At 39.3% G+C, this 22667-nt stretch overlaps 2 protein-coding genes across 2 annotated transcripts; both read left to right on the forward strand.

Annotated features, from left to right (window-relative positions):
- Positions 1–4500: 4500 nt before the first annotated feature.
- Positions 4501–8119, forward strand: LOC101175569 (visual system homeobox 2-like). The gene is made up of 3 exons (XM_004071585.4): positions 4501–5063; positions 5319–5476; positions 6602–8119. Exons 1-3 carry the CDS (start codon positions 4829–4831, stop codon positions 7013–7015), a joined length of 807 nt encoding a protein of 268 aa, XP_004071633.1. The 5' UTR covers positions 4501–4828; the 3' UTR covers positions 7016–8119.
- A 1322-nt stretch (positions 8120–9441) lies between these two features.
- Positions 9442–21700, forward strand: micall2 (MICAL like 2). Its single transcript, XM_011477997.3, has 17 exons — positions 9442–9802; positions 9986–10034; positions 11245–11386; positions 11476–11642; positions 11733–11863; positions 11942–12403; positions 12480–12661; positions 13587–13641; positions 14057–14253; positions 15720–15827; positions 16011–16075; positions 16241–16364; positions 20033–20135; positions 20228–20301; positions 20378–20492; positions 20566–20612; positions 20685–21700. Exons 1-17 carry the CDS (start codon positions 9660–9662, stop codon positions 20759–20761), a joined length of 2241 nt encoding a protein of 746 aa, XP_011476299.1. The 5' UTR covers positions 9442–9659; the 3' UTR covers positions 20762–21700.
- Positions 21701–22667: the final 967 nt, after the last annotated feature.

The following is a 22667-nucleotide window of genomic DNA, read 5'->3' on the forward strand; positions in this document are numbered from 1 at the left end:
CGTCCTTCAATGCTCCTTTCGGTTGGATGTCTTACCGGCACCTGTTTGGTGTCCTATAACTAACCAAAATGTCTGTTTACGGTTATCAATCAGCTAACTGCACTAGAGCGCTTTGCGCTCTTGGTTGGGCGCCAGCATCCTATTGGCTGGACAGCAGTGAGGCAGAACAGGGATGAGTGACAGCTAACGAGGAAGCGGAGGGAGGGGGGCGGGCCCACTGACAAGTTAACATCTCGGCTTGTATTCATCATAGCAGGGTGGAAGCCCTCAGACGCAGCTGTGTGGCGCAGAGTGCTGGTTTGTCCGTGCAGGACGTGTTGGCTCACGGCTCTAACGTGTTTTCACTCATGTGACCAGCAGGTGGGATGAAAAATGAACAAATTCAAGCTGGGATGGACGTTTTTGATCAGCATAATGGAAGTTAGAATCATTTTTTTGACACTTCTCTTCTTTTTGAGATGAATTTTGATGAGCCAACTATAACATTTGCCACATTTTAGGGACGATCACCATGAAGTTACATTTGTTAACCTCTATTCTATGCATAATAGGAAACATGAAAGAGCACTGACCCTCTAAATCTTTAGAAAAGGTGTTTTAACCTCTCAATAAAGTGCTGAATCTTCAACTATTTCTTTAACAAAATCATTTTTAATGGCTAATTCATCCGAAAATAGCATAATAAATCAGTAATTTGCCCTTGATTTGTTGCAAAAAAATGTTTTTCCTCTACTTTGTTGTAACCTTCCATCTCTTGGAAAAATGATACATCTGGTTTGTTTTTCTTTCTAAATGTTTGAAATATGGCTTCAAAGCGCCGGACCGTCACCGGTTTTCTGGACAGTGTGCGGCAGGAATGTGACCATCGGAGGCTCCAGGAGAGGCCCCGATGTGCCGCTACCTGCCCATACGCATCTGTCTGCTCTTCATCTTCCTCTCAATGGCACCCTCCTCTGAGATCATCTCCTCTTACTCCACGCTCCACTTGTACTTGGCTTGCGTGGCAAAAATGTGGACCGGCTCTCGCCTCCCTTCTCTCTGGCACTTTGATGTCTCAAGTGTGATTGCTGTTGGATTGTCGCCGCTTTCCCTTGAAGGGTTTGACATGAAAAGCAGGCTGGCCTCTCAGGTTTATCCCATGGCCGCTGACCCAGGACTAAAACAATCAGCCCCATCACTGTGGGATACTATTACCGGGGAGTGAGGCACCAGGAATGGGGGGCTTCCTCAGCCATGAAAACCACTTTTCCTCCAAGTTACAAACACACTTTGAGGTGTGTTGATTAAATTATAGTAATCTTGGACCCGCTAATAGATTCTTCAGACATCTGACACCAAAATACATATCCTCAATGTTGATGTGTTTGAACAAAATGATCCAACATTTGTAATGTATTAAAAAGAAATGAGACTAGAAATTACAGTTTCGATTGACTCATTCTGATAAGTCTGATAATGTGACATGCCATTAGCAGCACGAGCAACCCTTAAGCCTCACTTATACTTTCATTAAATATTAAACATGCGCTCATTACTGCTCCAGCCGGCAAATTAAGCCACACGGGATAAATTCTGGTGACAGCGCAGCTGACGATAATCATCCATCTTTGCGTGACATTTGGCAGAACTCTTGCTTTATGAGCCGAAGTGCCACAGTAGTTGATAAGGAAGAAAAATAATGTGCCGTGTTCTTGATCGGATCTTATCACACCCACTTAATCCACTTCCTCCATATCTGTCAAGGAGGAGAAGGGAAAATAAATAGTCTATGTTATTAATTTTAATCTGTGCTCATTTTTTTTCAATCCATCATATTCCAAGACTGATATATTTCATTATGTGAGCGGATTGAAAAAATATCATTGAAATTTTGATTATGCTATGCATAACTTTGGTCATCTCTGTGGTGAATTTGCTAAAATATTTATCTGATTTAAAAAGTATAAAACAAAGTTTTTTCTTACAAAAGTTTGCACTGGAACTGTACATTGTTTATGGTTACATAAAACAAAAAGCAACAATAATGCCAAAGTTACTCTGCACCTTCATGACTTTTATGGAACATTTGATTTTGATGACATAAAAAAGTGATTTTTTTGTTTTTTTTTTAAAGCAGGAACAACAAATTAGCCAATCAAAACAGAAAAATGTTGTATATTTGCAATATTTGTCTTAAAAAGTCGTATGAAGTGTCATTCGTTTGTTTTAATTGAATTTACAGGACCTATTCTAAGCTAAATATAGAGTTTTGCAGTTTGGGGCAGAAAAAAAAAGTTATGCATAGAATTGTTTTGGCTAAACTTTAGGACCCCCAGGAGTGCTTCACAAAAATCCCATGGGACCTCCTCGATTTACCAGAAGCTGAACCTGGAACAGCTTTCTCGGGTTGGAACCCCACCCACATCCGGGGAACCTTTGAGCAGTTTCAAAGCAAAACTTTGTTGGATTGGTGGAAAACGATGGAAAACGTTGAGTCTTTTATTCACACTTTGCTATGGTTTTTGCTCTCAGCATGGAGTATAGTAGCAGATGCTTCTTGAGGAGGCAGCGTTGCCTGAAAACATCTCTGAATGGGACGTTTTGATCATAGGGCCAATTTTGTTAGACTAAAACTCGTTTGTAACCTAAATTTAAAACATAAAATATAATATCTGATCAATTTGCAATCAGTCCAAATAGGGGGGGGGGGGGGGGGGGTGTCTAAAACACAAAGAGTCTGGAGAACTGCAGCTTTCCAGCTCTGTCATTCAGCAAGCATAATTATCCCCACAAACTGCTGTTAGTATTGTTGTTTTAGAAACCTCTTTCAATTTTCTACAAGCAGTTCTTTGGAACTGCAACTGTCACACCCCTCCCGCTGTGGTTTGAACTAATTTAGCAGCTGATTATCTAGATCAGTTGGAATTAAAGGATCCAGGTAAAAACAAACACATCTTGAAGGGAGTTGAATTTCAAGAAAGACTTCAAATCCTGGAATCTATTTGCGTGGCGGGAACAAACAAAGATGGCAACTCGGTGTTTATTTAGCCACAGCTAAAACAACACTCTTAATCTTTTCTGAAAATCACATATTCTGCTCAGGTTCCTGCAAATATACACCTGAAGCTGATTCCTAAAAAAAAAAAAAATTGAATAAAGAAAGCAATAATAATTTAGGAGAAAAAAATTGAAGCCAAGCCATAACCCTTGTGCTATCTTAGATGACCCCACCCTTACATTGACGTATTATTCCTACCATGACAAAGGTGGATAAAGGTGGAAAGATTTCATGTAATCCATGGACACCAGTGAAGATCACAAATCATTGAAGAAAAAAGGTTCAGCGCACTGTCTAGTGGGTCTAAATGACCCAACTCCCAATGTTAAAGTGCCTGAGATAGCACAAGGGTTGAACAAGTCCAAATTGCTCAACACCTAATCCTGACCCCCTTAATTCTTCCACTGAAGCAATGATTTAGTGTTTGAACAGGTGCGCATGAAAAGGCCACACAGGTGAGGGAGCTTCAGAGTGACCATGACTCACCCCAGCTTTGACCACTTCCCCGGTCTCCTTGATCAAAGCCACCTCTGGGTGCTTGTTCAGCGCTGAAACAACAGGACGGCTGAGTGTTTTACCTGCTGAATTAACTGCCACACCTGGGCTTGATTCACGCCGATTCTGCTGCTGCTCGTCTCACAGGAGATCCATCAACGTGCAGCTACAGCTGGCAGCTTTCGAAGGGGCACAAAAGTGCTAATAATCTTCCCGTCCTGACTGTTAATGTGTTGATTTACCCGCTTTGATCTGGAGAGGAAGAATCCTTGAAGAGTTTGGGAAGCCTTCACCACGAACTGAAGGGTTTCTTTGTGCCTCGGCCAGTTCACAGACATTAAGGAAGTATTTCTGTAATGTAAACAAACATCTGATTGCACCAACATTGGTTCCTTCACAATGTTTGATAAAAGAGTTAAGTCTCTATGCACGGAAAACCAATTAAAAGCATAAAAAATTAATTGTTTTCTCAATTTTAAGTTTAAAACATTTGCTCGTCTTTAAGTCATGACAAAAACAACACATTCTAAAGAATGAAGGGATTTTATTTTTATTATTTCAAACGTTATTGAGCTAAATTCAACTTTTAAAGCAAAATTTACAACAAAAAAAGTTTGTGTACATTTAAAAATAAATTTACTACCTTCAAAACAACACATTTAAATCAACTCCTTAGAAACATTTGCTTTTTAGCTGAAGACAGCAAATAAACTTCCAGTGGCTTGTTTGTCCTAAGACCTGCTGTTCGGGGTCTGCTGCCTTTCTGTTTGCTCTCATCCCACAGAACCGCACGTCTGTTTTTCATCACATCCCTGTTGCAGCGATTTGTTCCTGCAATACCTGACAGGCGTAAAACTGGACAGGTAAGAGTTCAAGCTGCCATTAGTCTCACTCACTGACAGTTCAGGAGAAAAAAAAAAGGTGTTGCAACTTGTCCCTGTAATGGAGAGGAAAAGCATTCAGATGTTTGTCTATGGAGAGTCATCTGTGAAAACGGATGGTGCAATGCCAACTTAGAGATGAATAATAGGTTGGATGTTTGCTTCAGTTTCAGGATCAAAATGGTTTGAGTGTCATGTGACTGAAGGGGGGAGGTCTTAGGTGAGACCACCTCCACCACTTTAAAGGCATACCTTTCCAGGTAACACTTTCTACCTGAGCTCCTCAGCATCGAGCCACAGCTCCAACAGCCAAAAGAGAAGCATCACAACTGCTTTGGGATTTTACCTCATCGGAGGTCATCCTGGCTTATTTCAGAGGACTGATACCAAATCCTGGATTCTTCATCCTGTGGACATGTTCAGCCCAGGGCAACTGGTTTCTGCTTTTCTCCCTGCAGTTTTTCACTCACCTGCACCTCACTTTTTCCCCGCATTTCCACCCAGACTGACCTCTCCGGCTCAAATCTTGATCCCGGGGCCTTTTATCAGCTACAACTCCCTGAGGACATATCTGCATCCAGAGCCGTGCAAGGAAGCTCTGCTGTTGGCCTCACAGTCAGCTCGGATAAGGCCTCTAACAGGAAGAACTGGTACGTTTAGACCCCAAATATTGTGGGTCTGAAAGGGACTGATTATGTGGTATTGGGCTTGTTGGTAGTTTTTGAGGCAATCTGAGTGAAGTGCAAATGTTTACACAAGACCAACAGCTTGTAACTAACAATCAATTATCAAGCCGTGTTAAAAATAGGTCTAATGATCGCTGTGGTAATTATCCAGTCAAGAGCCATTAGTTCCCTGTCACCCATTAGCGACTGTCTAATTGGTGCTTGTGCTACGCTCTCCAGATGAACAGAGGCCAGTGAAGCAGCGGCGTGCACGAGCCAACTACAGCAGCTGGCAGCTGGAGGAGCTGGAGAAGGCGTTCGAGACCACCCACTACCCGGACATCTTTATGAGAGAGGCCCTGGCCCTCCGACTGGATCTGATCGAGGCCAGGGTGCAGGTAACTGCCACGCTGAACGCCTGCTTGCTGGGTCAAAGATTGCAAATGCTGCTCTGCAGCCCCACGTGATCCGCCTATGGGGAGCCAACGTGTCTGTACACATGTATAGACTTTAGTGATACAAAGAAAGAAAGAAAAAACACAATTACGCATTTTAAAAGGCAGAATTTCTCCAAAAATATAAACATTTTCCAAAGTTTTAAAAAAGGCTTTTTGTAAACTGTAGTTTTTATTTCCCTTTTTCAGTTTCCAAAAAAAATGTTTGTACCACAACTCCATTTAAGTTTTACTAAACTGTGTCTCCCTCAATTATTTGACTTGTCAACTGCATCCCAGTGAAAATGTCTTTATTAAGACCTGGGAACCTTTCCTATTATATACTGAACTAGACTGCCGCACTCATCAAAGCATTTGTGCTCTAAATGCCTATTGTATTATTTTTCTTTTTTACGTCATATTTTCTGTATTGGTTTATCATGACGCCTTGCACATGTAATTTGTGTCTGTACCTATTGGTCAAGTGTTCTTTTTTTGCTTAATGTTACATTAAGGTTAACAAAAAACATAACAAAACTATAAATATGTATATAAACTGCTTAAAACCAGAAACAATGCAATCCCAACCAGAAAAAACAAGCAACCTTTAAGGAAAACACGTTTTTCAAAATGGCAAAACCTTTATTTAAAATTTGAAAAACACAAAATAAAATAAAATAAAAAGTTTTCTAAAACTAGTAAAGGTATTTTACATTTTCAGAACAATAATTAAGCACAAGAAAGCTTTGTAATCAAAGTAAACTTGAATTGGCTTATTGTGTTTGAATGTGTAAACCAATCAAAAATAATAGATTTGATTGTACTAGTACTTGAAATTAACTTACATGGTAATAGAAATACATTAGACTGGAGATTAGTTTTAATAAAAGCGAAACACTATTTATGATAAAAAAAATAGCGCCTTCTCTTCTGTGTTGTTATCCAGTGACACTTTTAGTTATTTTTAATGCTTGAACATTAAAACTTTAACTCAAGGAAACTCCATATGTCTTTACAATATTTAAGAAAGATTCTAATGTATCTTCAGTCTCTCTTTGACTAATGTCTATGTCCATTACTTCCTTTGAGGTTTGGTTTCAAAACCGTCGCGCCAAAATGAGGCGGCAGCTGAAACTGCAGGGACAGCTGGAGCGTCACCCACTGAAAAGAGACCAGGATGAAGCTCCCTCAACTTTAAAACAGACTGAAAAGTGGGACAGGGAGAGCTGGGAGAGACAACAGGAAGGACTTGGCTACCCATGGACTGAAGCTCCTGCTGCAGTGCTGAGCGTGCGCAAGCAGCCGGTGACCCGGAGGCTTGGGAAGTGGGAGAGGCCGGAGGGCCGGGAGAGGCTGAGCTCAGAGGAGCTCCGCTCTTGCAGCATCGCCAAGCTGAGGGCTAAAGCCAGAGAGCACAAGGCCGAGATCAACAGCACCGTAAACATGTCAGGAGGTGACTTACAGTCACAAACGCAGGAAACTGACGCCATGTTCAGTGACTGATCATGTTCCTTCTTCCTGTTTTCACCAAAAATGATAAAATGTTCTTGGAGGGGGATAAGACAAAGCATACGCTAAACCCTTGTGCTATCCTAGGCACTATACCATTGGGAGTGGGGTCATCTAGACCCACTAGACAGTGCTCTGAACCTTTTTTCTTCAATGATTTGTGTTTTTCACTGGTGTCCATGGATTACATGAAATCTTTCCACCTTTATCCACCTTTGTCATGGTTGGGAGAACACGTCAATGTAAGGGTGGGATCATCTAAGATAGCACAAGGGTTGAACTTTCTCACATCAACCTTTTCCTTCATAAAAGGAAAAATCCAATCTCTAAAATTTACTTTTACCCTCTGTTTCCATTCATAAAAAAAATCATTTTTCTGTTTACGCACATGCAAAAACTCTATGTGCTGTTTTTTAAAAGTTGTATTTTTTTTCCAAACAGATGTTATCTTTCAGCCTGACTGATGTTTAGCGTCCTGTGCAAGAACTTCATCGGATAAGAGTGACAAATGACAACGATTGACCTTCTTGTGGGCACAGCTAAAATAGGATACAGTCTAAATAATTTCAATGATGACATCCCCAGACTCCTGGGTTACAATGACTCACAGGCAGGATGTCTGCATGCAGCCACACGTCCTCACGGGAAACAATGGAAAGGAAACGCAAAATAAATTATAAATACTTATAAATATTTTCTTTTTTTATACATAAAGTATTTTCATATATAAGAATAAAAGGGATGGAAAGTCATTTTATCAAAACAACACACTATAAATGAATATAATTTGTTAAAACTGTAAATCAATTTAATGTTTATAAGTGATATAATGAAATATATTTTTAAAAAATTCCTAATTCTTGTTACAAGTGGGGGACAAATTGTTTTTTTTCCTTTAGATTAAGCTGATCAAGCATTGTGGAAAAAATGACAATTTATGTGGACTTGAATGAGTCTTAATTAAAACACTGCCCCCTTCTGGTCATAATAAAATCCACTCGTTCAGGAAGTATGGTAAAGTTTCTGCATTTACAGTGGCAGAAATGTTTTTGTAAATAACATTAATGGGAATTTTTATCAAGTGTAGCTGGATTATAAATATTAAAATACAAATGTGGCATGTTTTTCTTTTCTTTTCGAATTTAAGTAGGGTTTCATTTCTTAAATGCAAAGAAGACTTTTTTAGTGATCCACATTTTTTTACACTTAACAAATGTTTTCTTTTTTTCTTAAGGAAGTAATAAACCATTTAACTGTTTAAGTGATGTTTTTAGATGATCAAAGCACCATGGCTACCAAAGGGAAATCTGTTTTCCATTAGTGTTACTTTAAAACAAAAGTATTCCAGTAGATATAAAAATCAGTTACCGGTACTCAAATTAAGTTACAGCAAACAGACTGGCAGACAAAACTAATTAAGTAGTAAATAACTATTCAAATATACTACATTTATAGTTAAAGCACCATGAAAAAATAATCAAATGTTGGTATTTCTAAATCAGTATAAATTTTTTAAGTAATTGTACAAAAAAAAGAACATCAGCTCACATTTTTCTTTTATTAACACACTTGTAGAATAAATAGGAATACATATTTTTTATTTTTAACATTTTAAATACAAAGGTAAAGCATAGCTAACACTTAGAGGAAATATCAACAAGTCTGTAGGTATTAAGTTTAGGACTGGGACATAGTTTGATTTCCAGGGGGTGCGATGACTTGGGCAAAACCCTTCACTAACTACGTAGCTGCAAGGGGACCCTGTGCCAATCCCAGCCCGGATGAAACAGGGTTGTGTCAGGAAGGGCATCCGGCGTATAAATCTCTGCCAAAAGGTGAACAAAAACAACTTTGACAGTTTCAGATTAATGCTGATTTTGTGTGTTTTAAACCCATAAACACACACATACTGCAAGTGTGTCTTTGAGATTTCAACACTTCCACTCCCTCAACAGGTTGAAGTTTGCTTCAAAGCTGATGGGTCAAGCTATAAGCTGCCTGTACGAGACCTATTGGCAGAAAATGCATGCTAATTGATGACAATATAGTTTTTGTGCAGTTATCTGAAGACACCAATTTATCATGCATCCTTAGATTAAATGGTGCAAGTGTTACAAATAGGAAACTAAAAGGTGTCATAGCTGAGAATTCTTTTTCTCAGATATGCAATTATTTACATTAAAATAACTTTTTTGTAATTAAAAAGTTAAATTGATACAAATTAATACAGACAACAAAGACATTTTTCTGTCAATCTGCATGCCCCCCTCCAGCTTTGTCCACTGGTTTTTCCCACTCTGCTTTGCGCTTTTCCAGAAAGAATTTGGCCCACATTTCCATTCAAATGATCCGCATGGAGGTGCGTGAATCATTCCTGGCAGAAAGAGTTCACGTTTTCTGCGGGTTTTAATCAGTTGTCGAGGTGACGAACCAGCGCTCGCTGTTAATTAGTGTAACGAGCCTGGAGCCCGCAGGTAACTGGAGGAAACCGGACGCAGCTGCGCCGCCGCAGCGCAGTTCACGGACTCGACCCCGGCCGCGCGCGCTCGCGCAGACTCCCTCCTTTGTCCATCTCCGCTTTGCTCGGACTCCTGCGCCGCGCAGACGCTCCCCGCCTGTTGCTCGGCTGCTGTGGAGCATGGCTGCCATCAAAGCTCTGGAGTTGTGGTGTAAACTGCAGTGTGAGGGCTACAGAGATGTGGCCATCACCAACATGACGACCTCCTTCAGGAACGGACTGGCTTTCTGCGCGCTCATCCACAAGTACAGACCCGACCTGATGTGAGTCACCTCAGAGAAACACGGTTTTAGGTTTATATTCCAATGTTTCCCCCCCCCTCTTTAAGTTATTGTATGAATTAATAAAAAATACAGTGAAGTTTTTGTTTTTAATGTGTCAACGCTTGAATGAGTTTTCATCCAAATGTTGCCCCTCCTCCTGATCATTATGTTTGTGCTTTTTAGAGACTATGACTCACTGAACAAGGAGGATGTGTTCGAGAACAACAGGCTGGTAAGAAGTTGTTCAACCTTTTGTTGTGCTGTGAGAAACACTTTAAGTGAACACATAACTACACAGGCAGCACATCATATTTCTTTCTTGCATTTCTGCAGTCCAGAACTTTGATATTCAGCCAATTAAGCAAATCAAATTCATACATACGATACATAAATCAACTAATAGGTCATTTCTATTTCACTGAAACCTTTTTATTTTAAATAATGGCTGATGTTATTTGCGCATATTTGTGCATGATCTAGCTCAAAAACTGTTGGACGTTCGTGTTGGCCACACATAATATTTGAGGCAAAGATGCACATTACTGCATTTCCTGCATGCATTTTAACCCCAACCCTAACTGTAACCCTAACCCCACCCTAATTATATGTGAACAGTCATTTCCTTTAATAAAGGTCAACTACAATTATACTCCAAATGACTCTCGTCTGCGTAGTAGGCGGGCATCCAACATAAAGGTTAGTCAAATACATAGAGCTCTATTTGATTTGGTAAATACTTCAAGCTGCCATAAAATTGTTTTAGCTTATGTGCAAACATTTAAGGTAACCGTTTATCACAACTTGTGCCGTTTTTTGTGATATAGCACAGGCGGATACGATAAATTAGCGATTTATTGTGCAGGCAGAAGGTAATATTTCTTTAGAAGTTGGGCCTCTGCAGAGAACTTCACTATATGATCATCAGAGATGAACCTGAGCTTAGACGAGCCTTCTTCCAGCCCTTTTGAATGTCATCTGCCACTTGAAGACCTCTGTTATACACTTATTTAATGTTACACAAGAGCGGCCGCTTGGGGCCAGCTGGTTAATCAAGTTAAAGTTTGAGCTGCTCTTATGGATGTTCTGTCTGCTGAAACGTGAGCGAGTTGTAATTAACACCCCTCTATTTTTCATGACTAGTGTTGAGTTTCTTCCTGGTGGTTACAAGCCAGGCAGCAAAGATGTTCCGGTAGTTTGTTGTGTCAAAAGGAACTTTAATGCTGCATTTTTAGCTTAATTAGTATTAATCACCATGTTGAAGCTATGTTCTTAGATTTCCTAATCCACCTATCTTTTCCCTAAAAATTCAGACTCCTATTCATCCTCTTTTTCTTATCTTTGCCTGGTGCGCACTCATTTAAAAACAAATGGACTTTAATTTTCCCTTTTATGCTACATAGATATTTTGCATGCAAAATCCGAATTTAAAAATGTTTCTTTAGGCATTTCAGATTGCAGAAGAGAAGCTAGGCATCCCAGCTTTGTTGGATGCAGAAGACATGGTAGCTTTAAGGATTCCAGACAGGCTGAGCATTCTGACCTACGTCTCTCAGTACTACAACTACTTCAAAGGATGCACTGCAGGTGAGTATCTCCTTCAGCTAAATACTTAACTTTAGAAAAAAAAATAAAAATGCTGCTCATTGTAATCCTGGAATTTCTGTTGCTTTTAGTTGGAGGGGTAAAAAGGCCAGCAGAGGGCTCCAAAGAGGAGCCGTCGGAGAAGAAAAATCTGCCAGTTCTTTCCAAAACTTTTGTATCAAAAAATGACTCTGAGAACTGTTCAGCTTTTTCTCTGCCGGATCAGACGTCATCCAAGGTGGGCAGGGCTGCTGCTCAGGTTAGTGCTCCTTTCATTTAGGGGTCAAAAGTTAAAGATTTTTTAAAAATATAACTCTAGTCCTTGCTGTAATAGTTTATTGTTTTGCAGAAGGTAGCTTTTGCTAGCAGCCAGAACAAAAATGGGACTCTAACCAACAAATGTGTGGAATGTAAGAGTCATGTTCACCTGGTTCAAAGGCACTTTGTGGAAGGCAAGCTTTATCACAGGAGCTGCTTCAAGTAAGTCATTTATTTGAGTAAACGTAATTAAAGTTGATTCTATTAATTAATAACTGGATGAATTTAAATCTTCATCAGGTGCAGTGAGTGTGGCAGTGTGCTCCATGTAGGAGGCTACCAACCCGGGAAGAATCCAGACACGTTTGTCTGCAATGCCCACAAAGACGGCTCAAAAACATCCTCGTCTGAAGATGGGGGTAAAATTGAGATTGCCAGTTCAGTCCAGCTGAAGCCAAGCGCACCCTCTGTGCTGACAGCCCCACTTCCCGCCGTGGCAAAACCCTTCAGTGCCGCTCCGCCCCCTTCATCCTGGACGGCCTCGGCCCAGAAGACGCAGGCGGCCCGTCAGAGGTTTTTCCAGACTTCACCTCAGCCAGAAACTTCAACAGATGTGAGGAAATCTGTCGAGTCGTCGGGCAAACCAAAGACCCAGCAGAATGCGGAAAAGTGCGAAGCGAGGATAACTGGAAGCAAACTCGCAGAGGAAAACCGCAACAATAACAACAAACGGCCATTCACCGTCCGATCTGCAGAGACACGGTGGGAATTGTTTGAGGTTACTCATCCTGCTGGGTGTGGCACTGCAACGCTTATGTTTCATTTTTTTTATCTAAAGGTTTGGTGAAGACCCAAATTTTGCTGACATATATAGTCAGAGAAGGGATAAATGTGGCCCCCGTTTAGCAGGAAACGGAACAGGAGGGCTTTCTATTAACAGGAAAGAGAAGGAACCTCCAGTTCTGAAGGTCATCAACCGAGACGACTTCAGGCCAACAGCTGTACACAAATCCACTAAAGGCAAGCTGTGCTAGACACTTATGACTTGTTCTTGATCCAATTTGACACATAGCCAACCCACCCCCCATTTTCCCTGCATGCCCTCATCCTTTTATTTGAGGAAAACAAAGACCTTTTGTCATTTTTTGCCCTATATATGCACCTTGTGCTGTTAGCTGACATTTAAATTTCTGTCGCGCTAATGAACTTTCATTGAACTGTCATTCTCCTGGGATGGATGTGTGTGTGAACGCCTGTCAGCGGGTTCGGAGACAGACACGCAATTATTGAGTCTTTTATAGTGAACAAAAATCAGGACAGATTCATTTTTAGAATTCAAGGCCTGCTGACTTGGAAATGAGCTCCGTTTTTGTCGACACTCATTAAAATGTTAAAGAGAATGCATCAAATTAAAAAAGCTGAAATTCCACTCAAGCTTTCAGTTTTCCCTGCATGCTAGAAGCACAGGAAACATTTCCTGCTTATCCTTTTGACTGCATTCTCCAGCTTTACCACTAGGTGTAGACAAATCTTAAAGATTTGTAGTTTAGTCCATTACATTCATTACATTAAATTTATTTAATTACATGTTGGTTATTTGAAACTTTTAAAGACCCACTTTTGTAGTTGCATTTTTTAAGATGGGGAATATAAATTAAGAAAATATGCTTAATTACATTCCTGAGTATTTCTTTATTCATGTAGTTGTGAATCAGTAGGAAAAAAATGCAGTTTCAAAAAGAGCCTGTAATGTGCTAAGTGGGCCACAAGCTTCATGCTTCAAGTTCAGAGGTGAATTTCCTTAAACGACAAAGGGTTTATAATTATAATGCCTCTGGGAATGCTTTCACAATAGATCAAAGATGATCGGAGTGGGCATTTAAAGTATAATGCCGGGTTTCTTCAAGGTAAGAACCATTTGTCTTTCTCTGCCTCCACTCCACAGATCTACTCAGCCATGAGAGACAAACTCCGAGGCTCAAAACTGAAGAACAATTAAGGTAAACGTTTTAATATTCACTCGTAAAATAGTCTCAGCTTTACCAACCTAGAACTAAACGACAAATGACACATTTTCAACTGCATTTCAATATGTCTGACCTCTCAGCTCATCACTCTCCAGAGCAAAGCCTCATCCAGTTTCCTCCATCCCTGTTATTGTTGACTGGCTCCGAGTGCAGCCCCTTGCTCTGTCTCCCATCTTAACAAGCCCTAAGGAGTGCCAGGCCTGACCTTTCCCCCTCTAACTCCAGCTTCTTCTCATTTTAATCAACACTGATAACTTTTTCCTCTTCTTTCATAACATTACAACTCCCGAGGTGAGGTAGTCTCTGATCTGTACTTCCAGTCTGTCGATGTGATCTCTGATAAATATTTGAAGACGGGTTGAGATTGTTTTTGCTTCCACCCCCTCAGAGACTCTCTGCCTGAAGCTGTTGCTGAGCAGCATGCACATGAATTCATGTCCACGGCGCCCTGCGACGTCTCCATTAGTGCAACAAGGCCTCCCCCAGCTCAAACACCTGCTGTACCTGCAGTGTGCTTTGCACTGTTTGAACCTGGAGGCCTCAGGGATGCCAGTCCCCAGAAACCGCCACCCTCTGAGAGTCTTGGTACGATGCTCCTTTGGATTACATCAACTATTTTCAGTTTAGTTTAAAGCCTTAGCGTTAAAGTTATGGGTAGTGACTTAAAACTGCTGGACTATGAAAGACACCCCCCCCCCCCCTTCCACCAGCCTTTTGTATCCTGATATTGGGTCATTCTTCTCAGTGGAGAACAGTGACGTTTATCAGAATATTTCGACAATTATGAAGATCTCATTTGGGATTAAATCAGGTTTCTATGCCATGAAAAGACTAAAGCCATGCTGTCATCTATGAATGAATGCAAACTGCAGACCGTACTGGCTGGCGTTTCTTTGAGATCCGTCATGTATTTTTAATTTCCTCCAAATCAAAGCCTTGAATTTGTAATTCTTAAAAGCTTATCAGATGATTTGAAATTTGATTGGAGTCTAAAAGGCTTTGTACCGTGGCCCTGAAGTGCAAATCACACCAACAAAGCATTTTAAAGAAAGTGAAACAAATGCTAAAAAAAAAAAAAAAAATAGTACACTTTAGACATCAAAATTTCACAAGCCAAAACACAATTCCAAAAAAAAGATACAAAATAATTGTAAAACGTTTCAGGTAAAAAAAATAAATTAAGAAATCAAAATGAAATATTGGCTATGGTTCGTACTTACCATAAAACCTGTAGTATGCGGACATTGAACTTGTTTCATTTTTTTGTAAGCGTCTTGATTTCTGGAATTTTTGTTTTGATTTCAAAAATAGTTTTTTTTTATTTGTTTTGCTTTCTTTAATTGTCGACATATGGTGATCTGTTTTTGCTTTCAGTGATTTGTTGGCCCGGTTTCCACCTCAGGGCCACCGTAGTTGGATCTCATCTTAGTTCAAATATGGGTCATTCATGGACAGATGCTACAGTTTTCTACTTTAGTGGAACACAAGAGGTCAAAGTAATTAAAAAAAAAAAACCCATTATATTCAAGTTTGCGGTAGACTTTGGGACAATAGCCTGTTCTGACAAGAGTCCAGTGGCAGATGCATTAAAATCATAATCATGAAAATAGATTGGACTTCGTCGAAAGATTAAAATTGGTCAATAAGACCTAAAGTTTCAGTTTCAACATTTTGATCCAAGAGGCACAGATAAGGCGGTAAAAATAAGCTTTGGCATTGAATTCTGAGCCAACAAATATGTGGTTTTGAAGGAAGGCAAAGGAGAATTACTCAATTAAAAGCAAAGCAAAAGATTTGTTTTGACTAGAACCAAAATGCTTCATTTTGCTCTGCCAAATTTCAGAGCATCATAATGACTAATTTAGTCAAAAAGTAGAAGTAAAAGCCTCTTGGCAGTTCCAAACCCAGCATTTAATGAACGGCGTGAGTCACCAGGGTGGATTCTTTCAGCATCAAAGCAGATGTTCTTGAAGTTGAGGTGCATTCACCTACATCTCACTCATCTACAGATCTGCTAACTTACCAGTTTAAACTTCCTGTTTGTATTTCAGACTTGAAAAATGGAAGCCACTTGGCTGTAAAACCCTCACTCAGATCTCCTGCAGTGCAATCTATTAGTTCTTTGGCGACCGCTCCATCCAATTCTGGAAATCCGTCAGGTTGGTTTCCACCTGTTTTTAAATAATCCAAAGTGCACGTACCTGGCTTTGTGTATTTTTGATTTTAAAGTTTTTTTTTCTAATTCTAATGAAAAAATCAGGTAATTCATATGTGACAATGCCTTTTTTTTTTGAAAAGCTGCAATGAAAGGACCATCTAATCCTGTTTTATCTACCTCTTAGCTGCTAAAAAGGGAAAGTATTTGTCACCCACCAACGCCTTCAGGACTGAAATGAGGTCACCCTCTGTAAGTTCCCTCCATTAAGTCTCTTAAGGGATTAATTCACAGCTCTGCAAATATGCTTTTATTATATTGCTTTGGGGGGGAAATGGTTGACCTTCTGCACATTAGGATGATCAAAGTCCGACTTTCTAGATCTGGACTTGAAGTTCTTTCTTTGTTTAACATTAGGTGAAGTCTTATCATATCCCAGTGGAGCAGATTGAGAAGCAGCTGATGGAAATTGAGACAAATTTGGCTCATTTGGAGAAGGAAGGTGTTGAGTTGGAGAAGAAGCTGCGCAGGTGTGAAGAAGGTATGTCTCTTTCACATGCTGCCATTTCTTTTTACAGGTTTGCTTGCAAATTCTTTTAATTGTTAATCATCCTGCAAAATTTAAAAGCACAGATGCAACTTAAATCACATAGATGTCATAAAACCTCAGTTTTTTTTTCTTTCCCTGCTCTGAATCATACAAGTCTCTCCTGTGACTCCTTCTTATGTGTGTGCCGGTATAAAATCTGGTGGGGACTCACCGTATTGGCTGAAAGATCAGCTGTGTGGCGACTCTTTACAGCTTTAACTCTTATTCAAAAGCAGCTGCAGGCTGATGCCGCTAAAACTGTGAACCAGGCAGCCCTTTATCTCATCATTTTACCATCTCTGTGGTTTTTAAGTGTCTTATTATCACTACAAATCTACGTCCCTCTCTGTCTCCACCTTAACCGCTCATTTTGTCACTTCCCTAAACGATAGTTGTGTATTTTCTTTCAACCTCTCTTGTCTTCAAGCCTCACCTCGAATTTGTCAATACATAAGTGTTTGCGCTGAGCGTGCAGGGGTTAGAGCTTTGCGTTCAGAGCGGGCTAGGGGCATCGTTACATTCCCAGTAGCGGCACATGGTTGGAGTGAGGGAGACGGAGAGAGCGACAGGTGCAACTACGGCAAACTACATCAACACAAAACCCAAAAGGAGAGAAAATGACACTGCACACTGGAAATAAAGCAAAATCTGGAACCAGTTCCCTGTTATTGATAATATAAAGGAAGAGTGTACAGTCTGCAGGAAAATAATTCCATCTAGAACGGGCACAACCAACTTTTACAGACACCTGTGAGAATCTTGTCCAGAACAGAGCAGATCAATACTGACAGAAGGAACCTGATCAGCTCCTCAAAGCTGAGACATAGTTTTCTAAATGTCAACCTTTACTGTGAATAAAGGTCTTTTTTTATTTATTTATTTATTTATTTTTTTTTTTACACATTTTCATTTGTACTTTGTGTTGTGGTAGCAGTCTTTTGTGTTATTGTATTGTTTCAAATTTGCTAAACTTTTATATACCAGTTGTTAAAAACAAAAGCCAGCTATATTACACGTTAACTTTTATTTATTTTGAATAATATGTCTTTATAATAGCGTATACATATCATTCTCATATGTATCATGTCTGATTTGTTGTCCGGGGGCATTTAACTCATTCAGATTCAAGTAGGCCTATTTCATGGAAGTTGGAGGTTAGTTAATTTGTAACAAGACAAGAAAAACCGTTTTCTGAACACTGTTGTGATAGTTTAAGATAAAACCTAATGAAATGGTAGAAAGGAAAACGTGCAGCAAAGAAATGAATTTATATTTGAAAATGTCATTGAAAAAATAACAATGCAGGGAAGATTGTTCAGGAGTAAGAATGCAAGTGAAGATGTAGAAAGTGAAAGTAGTAGAGAAGAAAAAAGGAGGTGCATTTTCTGCATTTATCATTTTTTTTAGTCAAGATTTATTCTCAAATGCATTTATCGATATTAGTGTTGTAACGATTAATTTTAATGATTTGATTCATAAACAGTAGGGGCTGATCCGATTCATGGTCGATATTAGTTCGTTTTGAACGATCCAATTCACCTACTTCGATCCAGGAAATCTTTAGCCAAAACTTCAACCAGTGTGACTGAGGTTTTCCAGAGTCTTTGTATTTATCGGAAAATAATAGTGTAAATTAAATATGTGTACAAACAAGAATTAAAGGCAAATCCATTCACATTTTTGTTCCAAAAAGATTAGCCAACTGTTGTTTATCCACATCAAAATAATGCAAAGGGAACATTCTTAGAACATTCTAGTGCACTGTATGGTCACAAGTCTTTGCTAAATTCAAAGTGTTTTCGCTCATTGGACTGGAATGATGGTTTGATAATTTTTTCTGTCTCTATATGAGTGTTGTCCGCTGGGATACACTTGGTCATTTTTATGTTAAAGGAAAATAAAAATACAGTGTCTCAATCCAAATGCTATTTTCCAAGATTACCAATTTATTTAATTCTGAAATGATTTTATATTGGTATAGTTTGATTTGATTTACATTACCAGTGCAACAAAAATGGCTATCAATATCGGAGCTATCCAGTTGAACAGTTTTGAATCAGGTTCTGAGGAAAACTAGCCGTCTACAAGTGGATGCATCAGAATGGAGCAGAGCAAGAAGCTTCTGGCTTGCTGTAGTAGCTTCTACGTCACACCCACAAGCTTTTTCAAACTGCTCTTTTGCAGTTTGAAAAATTTTTAATATAGAAATACTTTTCTGTCCATCATGGAAAAAAAAAGAAATCCCACAGGAACATGTTAAAAACACCAATTTAATCGGTGTGGGTCTTTAATTGTTTTGTGAGGCCTGCTGAGTCGCCTCACACAAACTCACCGGGAGCTACATGTTTGTGTGTGAAGAGAAATACCAGCCATTTCTATTAGTTCCTGCTACCAAATGAGGTGAGAGGCGCAGTCACCCCACAGGGACGCTGCTCCTCTTCCTCAGGTCGAAGGAGGAAGAGGACTTGATTGGTTTCCTCAAGGTCAGCGTGACACTGCGTGTGTGTGTGTGTGTGTGTGTGTGTGTGTGTGTGTGTGTGTGTGTGTGTGTGTGTGTGCACCGATGGTATATTATGGTTTAATGCCCATTTATTAATATTTTCGCCTTCAAAACCAGTTGGATATCAGCTAAACACCGGTTTCGTTACTGACCTTTGCCAGTCCTTTAACTGTACTTGCTTATTTCCAATGAAATCGGTGTTTGTTTATTGCAACGTCAGGCATTCCATGTAAAATCAGCTATCAGTTCAGGAATCGGGAGGTGAAATTACCAATGCAGTTTATGTAAATGCATCATAAAGTAAAACACGATTGTTGTAGGTCTGAGAATAAATAATTCATTTTTCACAATATGGTGGACATTTATATCAATTTCACTTTTACAAGGAATGCACAAAAAAGAAAAATTTATTTTATTGTATTTAAATTCTCAAACGGATCAAGTTTTTTTTTTTTTTTTTCTTCATTTGTCAGTTGCTTTGGGTGAAAGCTGCCAAGTTGGTCATAAAATCGTTCTCTTTCCACAAACAGACGCAACTGCAGGTATTACTGAATCAAGGCAGACCTGCCCTGACATCCTGTTCTAGGCAGAGGATGTTGAGCAATTTTAATTTGAAACTTGTCTGAGCCTTGCTTTAACTTTGCTGTTCTGTTCTAGAATGAACCCTTAACCAAAAGTTGATTTATCTGTCATCTTTTTTTTCTTTTTTCTGTCTTTCATCTCGAAACCATCCTCCTACATTCAAACTAAACATCTTAGTTTCCGGGTAATATTGTTGCGGAGTTGAGCAGGAGTTGTTGAAACGTTTCAGTATTGCAAACACAGATATATGAATGATCTTGTATTTTCTGATTTGATATTTGGAGAGCAACGAGCCGCAGTTTTATTCAGATGTTTCCTTCTAAATGTTGAGCTTCAGGCGGATTTTCATTTACACAAGTCAGACACATTTCAGATATTTGTGGAGTTTAACAACCAAAGTGCATAAAAATACACATTTTAAAGAAACTTTGGGGCCTAATGGAGCAAGATTTTTTTTCCATATGCATTTTATGATTTCTATTAATTCTCGCTGACATATAAATTAGACTAATTCCAGATCTCATGTATATGTTTTTAGAGGGAGAGGGGGACATACTGATGGACCCCCTGATGGTTGACTGGTTTAACCTCATTCGAAGAAAGCAGATGTACATCAGGAAGGAATCAGAGCTTGTATATATGCAAGTACCAATTCACTGTTTCAGTAATTCCCAGAATAAAAAGCAAAATTTAGTAACTTTAGCGACCAATGAGATGCTTTTTGAAATCTCAGAGCCAGGACTCAGGAACTGGAGGAGCAGCAGCCGAATGTGGAGGAAGAACTGCGCATGCTGCTGGAGAAACCTGGTGAGAGGGAAAATTTTTCTTTTTCTTTTTTGAGTTTTCTTTTTTTAATCTTTGATATTTCCATGCAATGTCACAGATCATTTGAAGTCCAGGGACGAGAAACGGAGGGAGAAGACACTGATGCAGCGACTGATGGAGATCATTGATGACAGAAATGCGATTGTGGAGGGTCTTGATGAGGACAGACTGAGGTCTTTTTGTCTTTATAGAATTTTTAATTTGGCATCAAAGCCAAACTAATATTAAATGTTTGGTTCATTTTAGGGAAGTGGAAGAAGATCAACAGTTGAATAAGATGATGCAAAATCTTGGTACGTACGTTATTTTCCTAAATTCCCCTTCAAGCTTAATGTTCTAATTCATTGTGTTTTGGGGGAGGGCAGGAGTGAAGAAAACCAAAAATAAGAGGAAGTCCTTCTCCAAACTGTTCAGGCGAAGAAGTAAAAGAAGAGTTGAATAAAGTCTTTTTTTTGTTTCTATTTCAAACGTTTTTTTACACTTCATTGTTATATAAATGGTTTCTTAAAAAGGCAACAGTTCCCCATGATTAAATGCAGTTTTAAGGATTTACGACTTTTTTAGCTGAAATCTCTTATTTCACAATGTTGCACAAAATTGTTTAAATAGTAAAGCGCACGATAATTGTCACATTAAATGTTGGTGCTAAATGCTCTGACCCAACTTGGAGGTTTTTCTGATTTGTAAAGGTGCATTTTATGACCCAATTGGCACAAAAGTTCACCACTTCAAAAAAGAAATGTAAGTTTTATCAGAAAGATGAACGTATTTTCATTACTAATGCAATTCATTAAAAAGAATTTGAGCAATTAAGATTTTAATTTTCAATATTTATTTAGTGTTTTGTTTAATAAATGTAACACTTAGGCTTTTCCACCTAAAGCGTGAACTCTCATCTTGAGGTGCTACTCTTCTCAGTTTGGCCTGTAGGGGGCAGCGTGGGTATGTGCTTCTCCATTCAAAAACTTGAAAATCCAATTTGCCACAGTACAGACAGTTAATTTCTTTGCTAATTTCATAAATGCTGCCAAAATGTTCAGCTGTGCTGATGCAATAATGTTATGTGAAAGAGGATTAAGTTGAGCAGTAGCTTTAACTGGGGAAGGCTTATAAACTATAGGTCCTATTGAGTTTTTTTATCTGCAAACCTGGTTTAATTAAACGTTAGTTTTTTTTAATTAATATCTGCATCAGAATGACTGCATACCTGAGCTATTAAAACGTCCCTGTGACATGTGGAGTCGCTCATGTGTGAAAATGGAAATTTTTGTGGTGTTTGTGAGGGAATGCAACCGTATTCGTTCATCCTATGTACGTAACCTGTTTATAATCATTTTAAAAGTTGAAATCTGTTTTTCTAATAAATCCTTCAAAGACTGTATGTGTTATGAGTTGTATAAGTTACTTAAAAACGCTCACTTTGCACAGATTTACACAGATCCCCAGACTCCCAATCCCACGTTCAAAGCTTTCATGACTGGAGCTTTCAGGAAGAAATCATCTCCTTTGAGTCGGAGTTGTGCAGCGATCACAGCTAGGTTTGTGCACGCTTTTTAAAGAGCGCATTAGGAATTCAGTGGCATCAATATATCGCATCCACTTAAAAACGACACATTCCTCATTTTGAGATGCATGAAATTGTGATTGTGAACTTGGAACACAATCTTTCTAGCTGAGCAGAGTTGGGGATGATGTTGGTACAAAATGCCACGCGTGATGCGGGTGACAGTCGAGACTGAACGTGCGATATTAGAGTTAATTAAAGCTTTGCGCCCCATCTACTGCAAATGCTTGCACTTCTGCAATTAAGAATCAAAGGCGAGGGCTTAGTGTCAGGGGGGTGTCTAATACATGGTTTTAACAGGAATGGGACCTGATTTGCCAAGCTCCTAGCGACAAGCATTAACAACAGCCTCAAATTAGAGGGACATTAATATTCATAAGTAAAACAATTCATCCTGTGAATGTGTGATGAAATGGAATCCTCTGAGGTGAGCTCTCGTGTCCGGGCTGCCATCGTTCATTAAAATATGCCATTACCCATGAAGTGCTTAATCTTTATGAAAGGGTGGTAAAATCAGTTGGAGAAAGGTGGTAATGCTGTTCAGCACTTTAGATAATGCTAATCCTGCGCTCTTTCTCAAATGCAATCATTTCAAATATCATAAAGGTAAATCTCACTCCGAATGAGTCCTTGCTTGTGCATCATTTCAGAAGAACTTGATGAAAAGGCTGCGTGTGTGTGTGTTAAGCCGTCTCCCTGCCACTAGCCTGTAATTATGATCCTCGAGGTAATTTTATCAGGCTCATTAGCTCTGATGAGTAAACTAGAAGCGTGCTTCTAATTT

This window comes from Oryzias latipes, chromosome 8 (assembly GCF_002234675.1).
Source record: "Oryzias latipes chromosome 8, ASM223467v1".
Lineage (NCBI taxonomy): Eukaryota > Metazoa > Chordata > Actinopteri > Beloniformes > Adrianichthyidae > Oryzias > Oryzias latipes.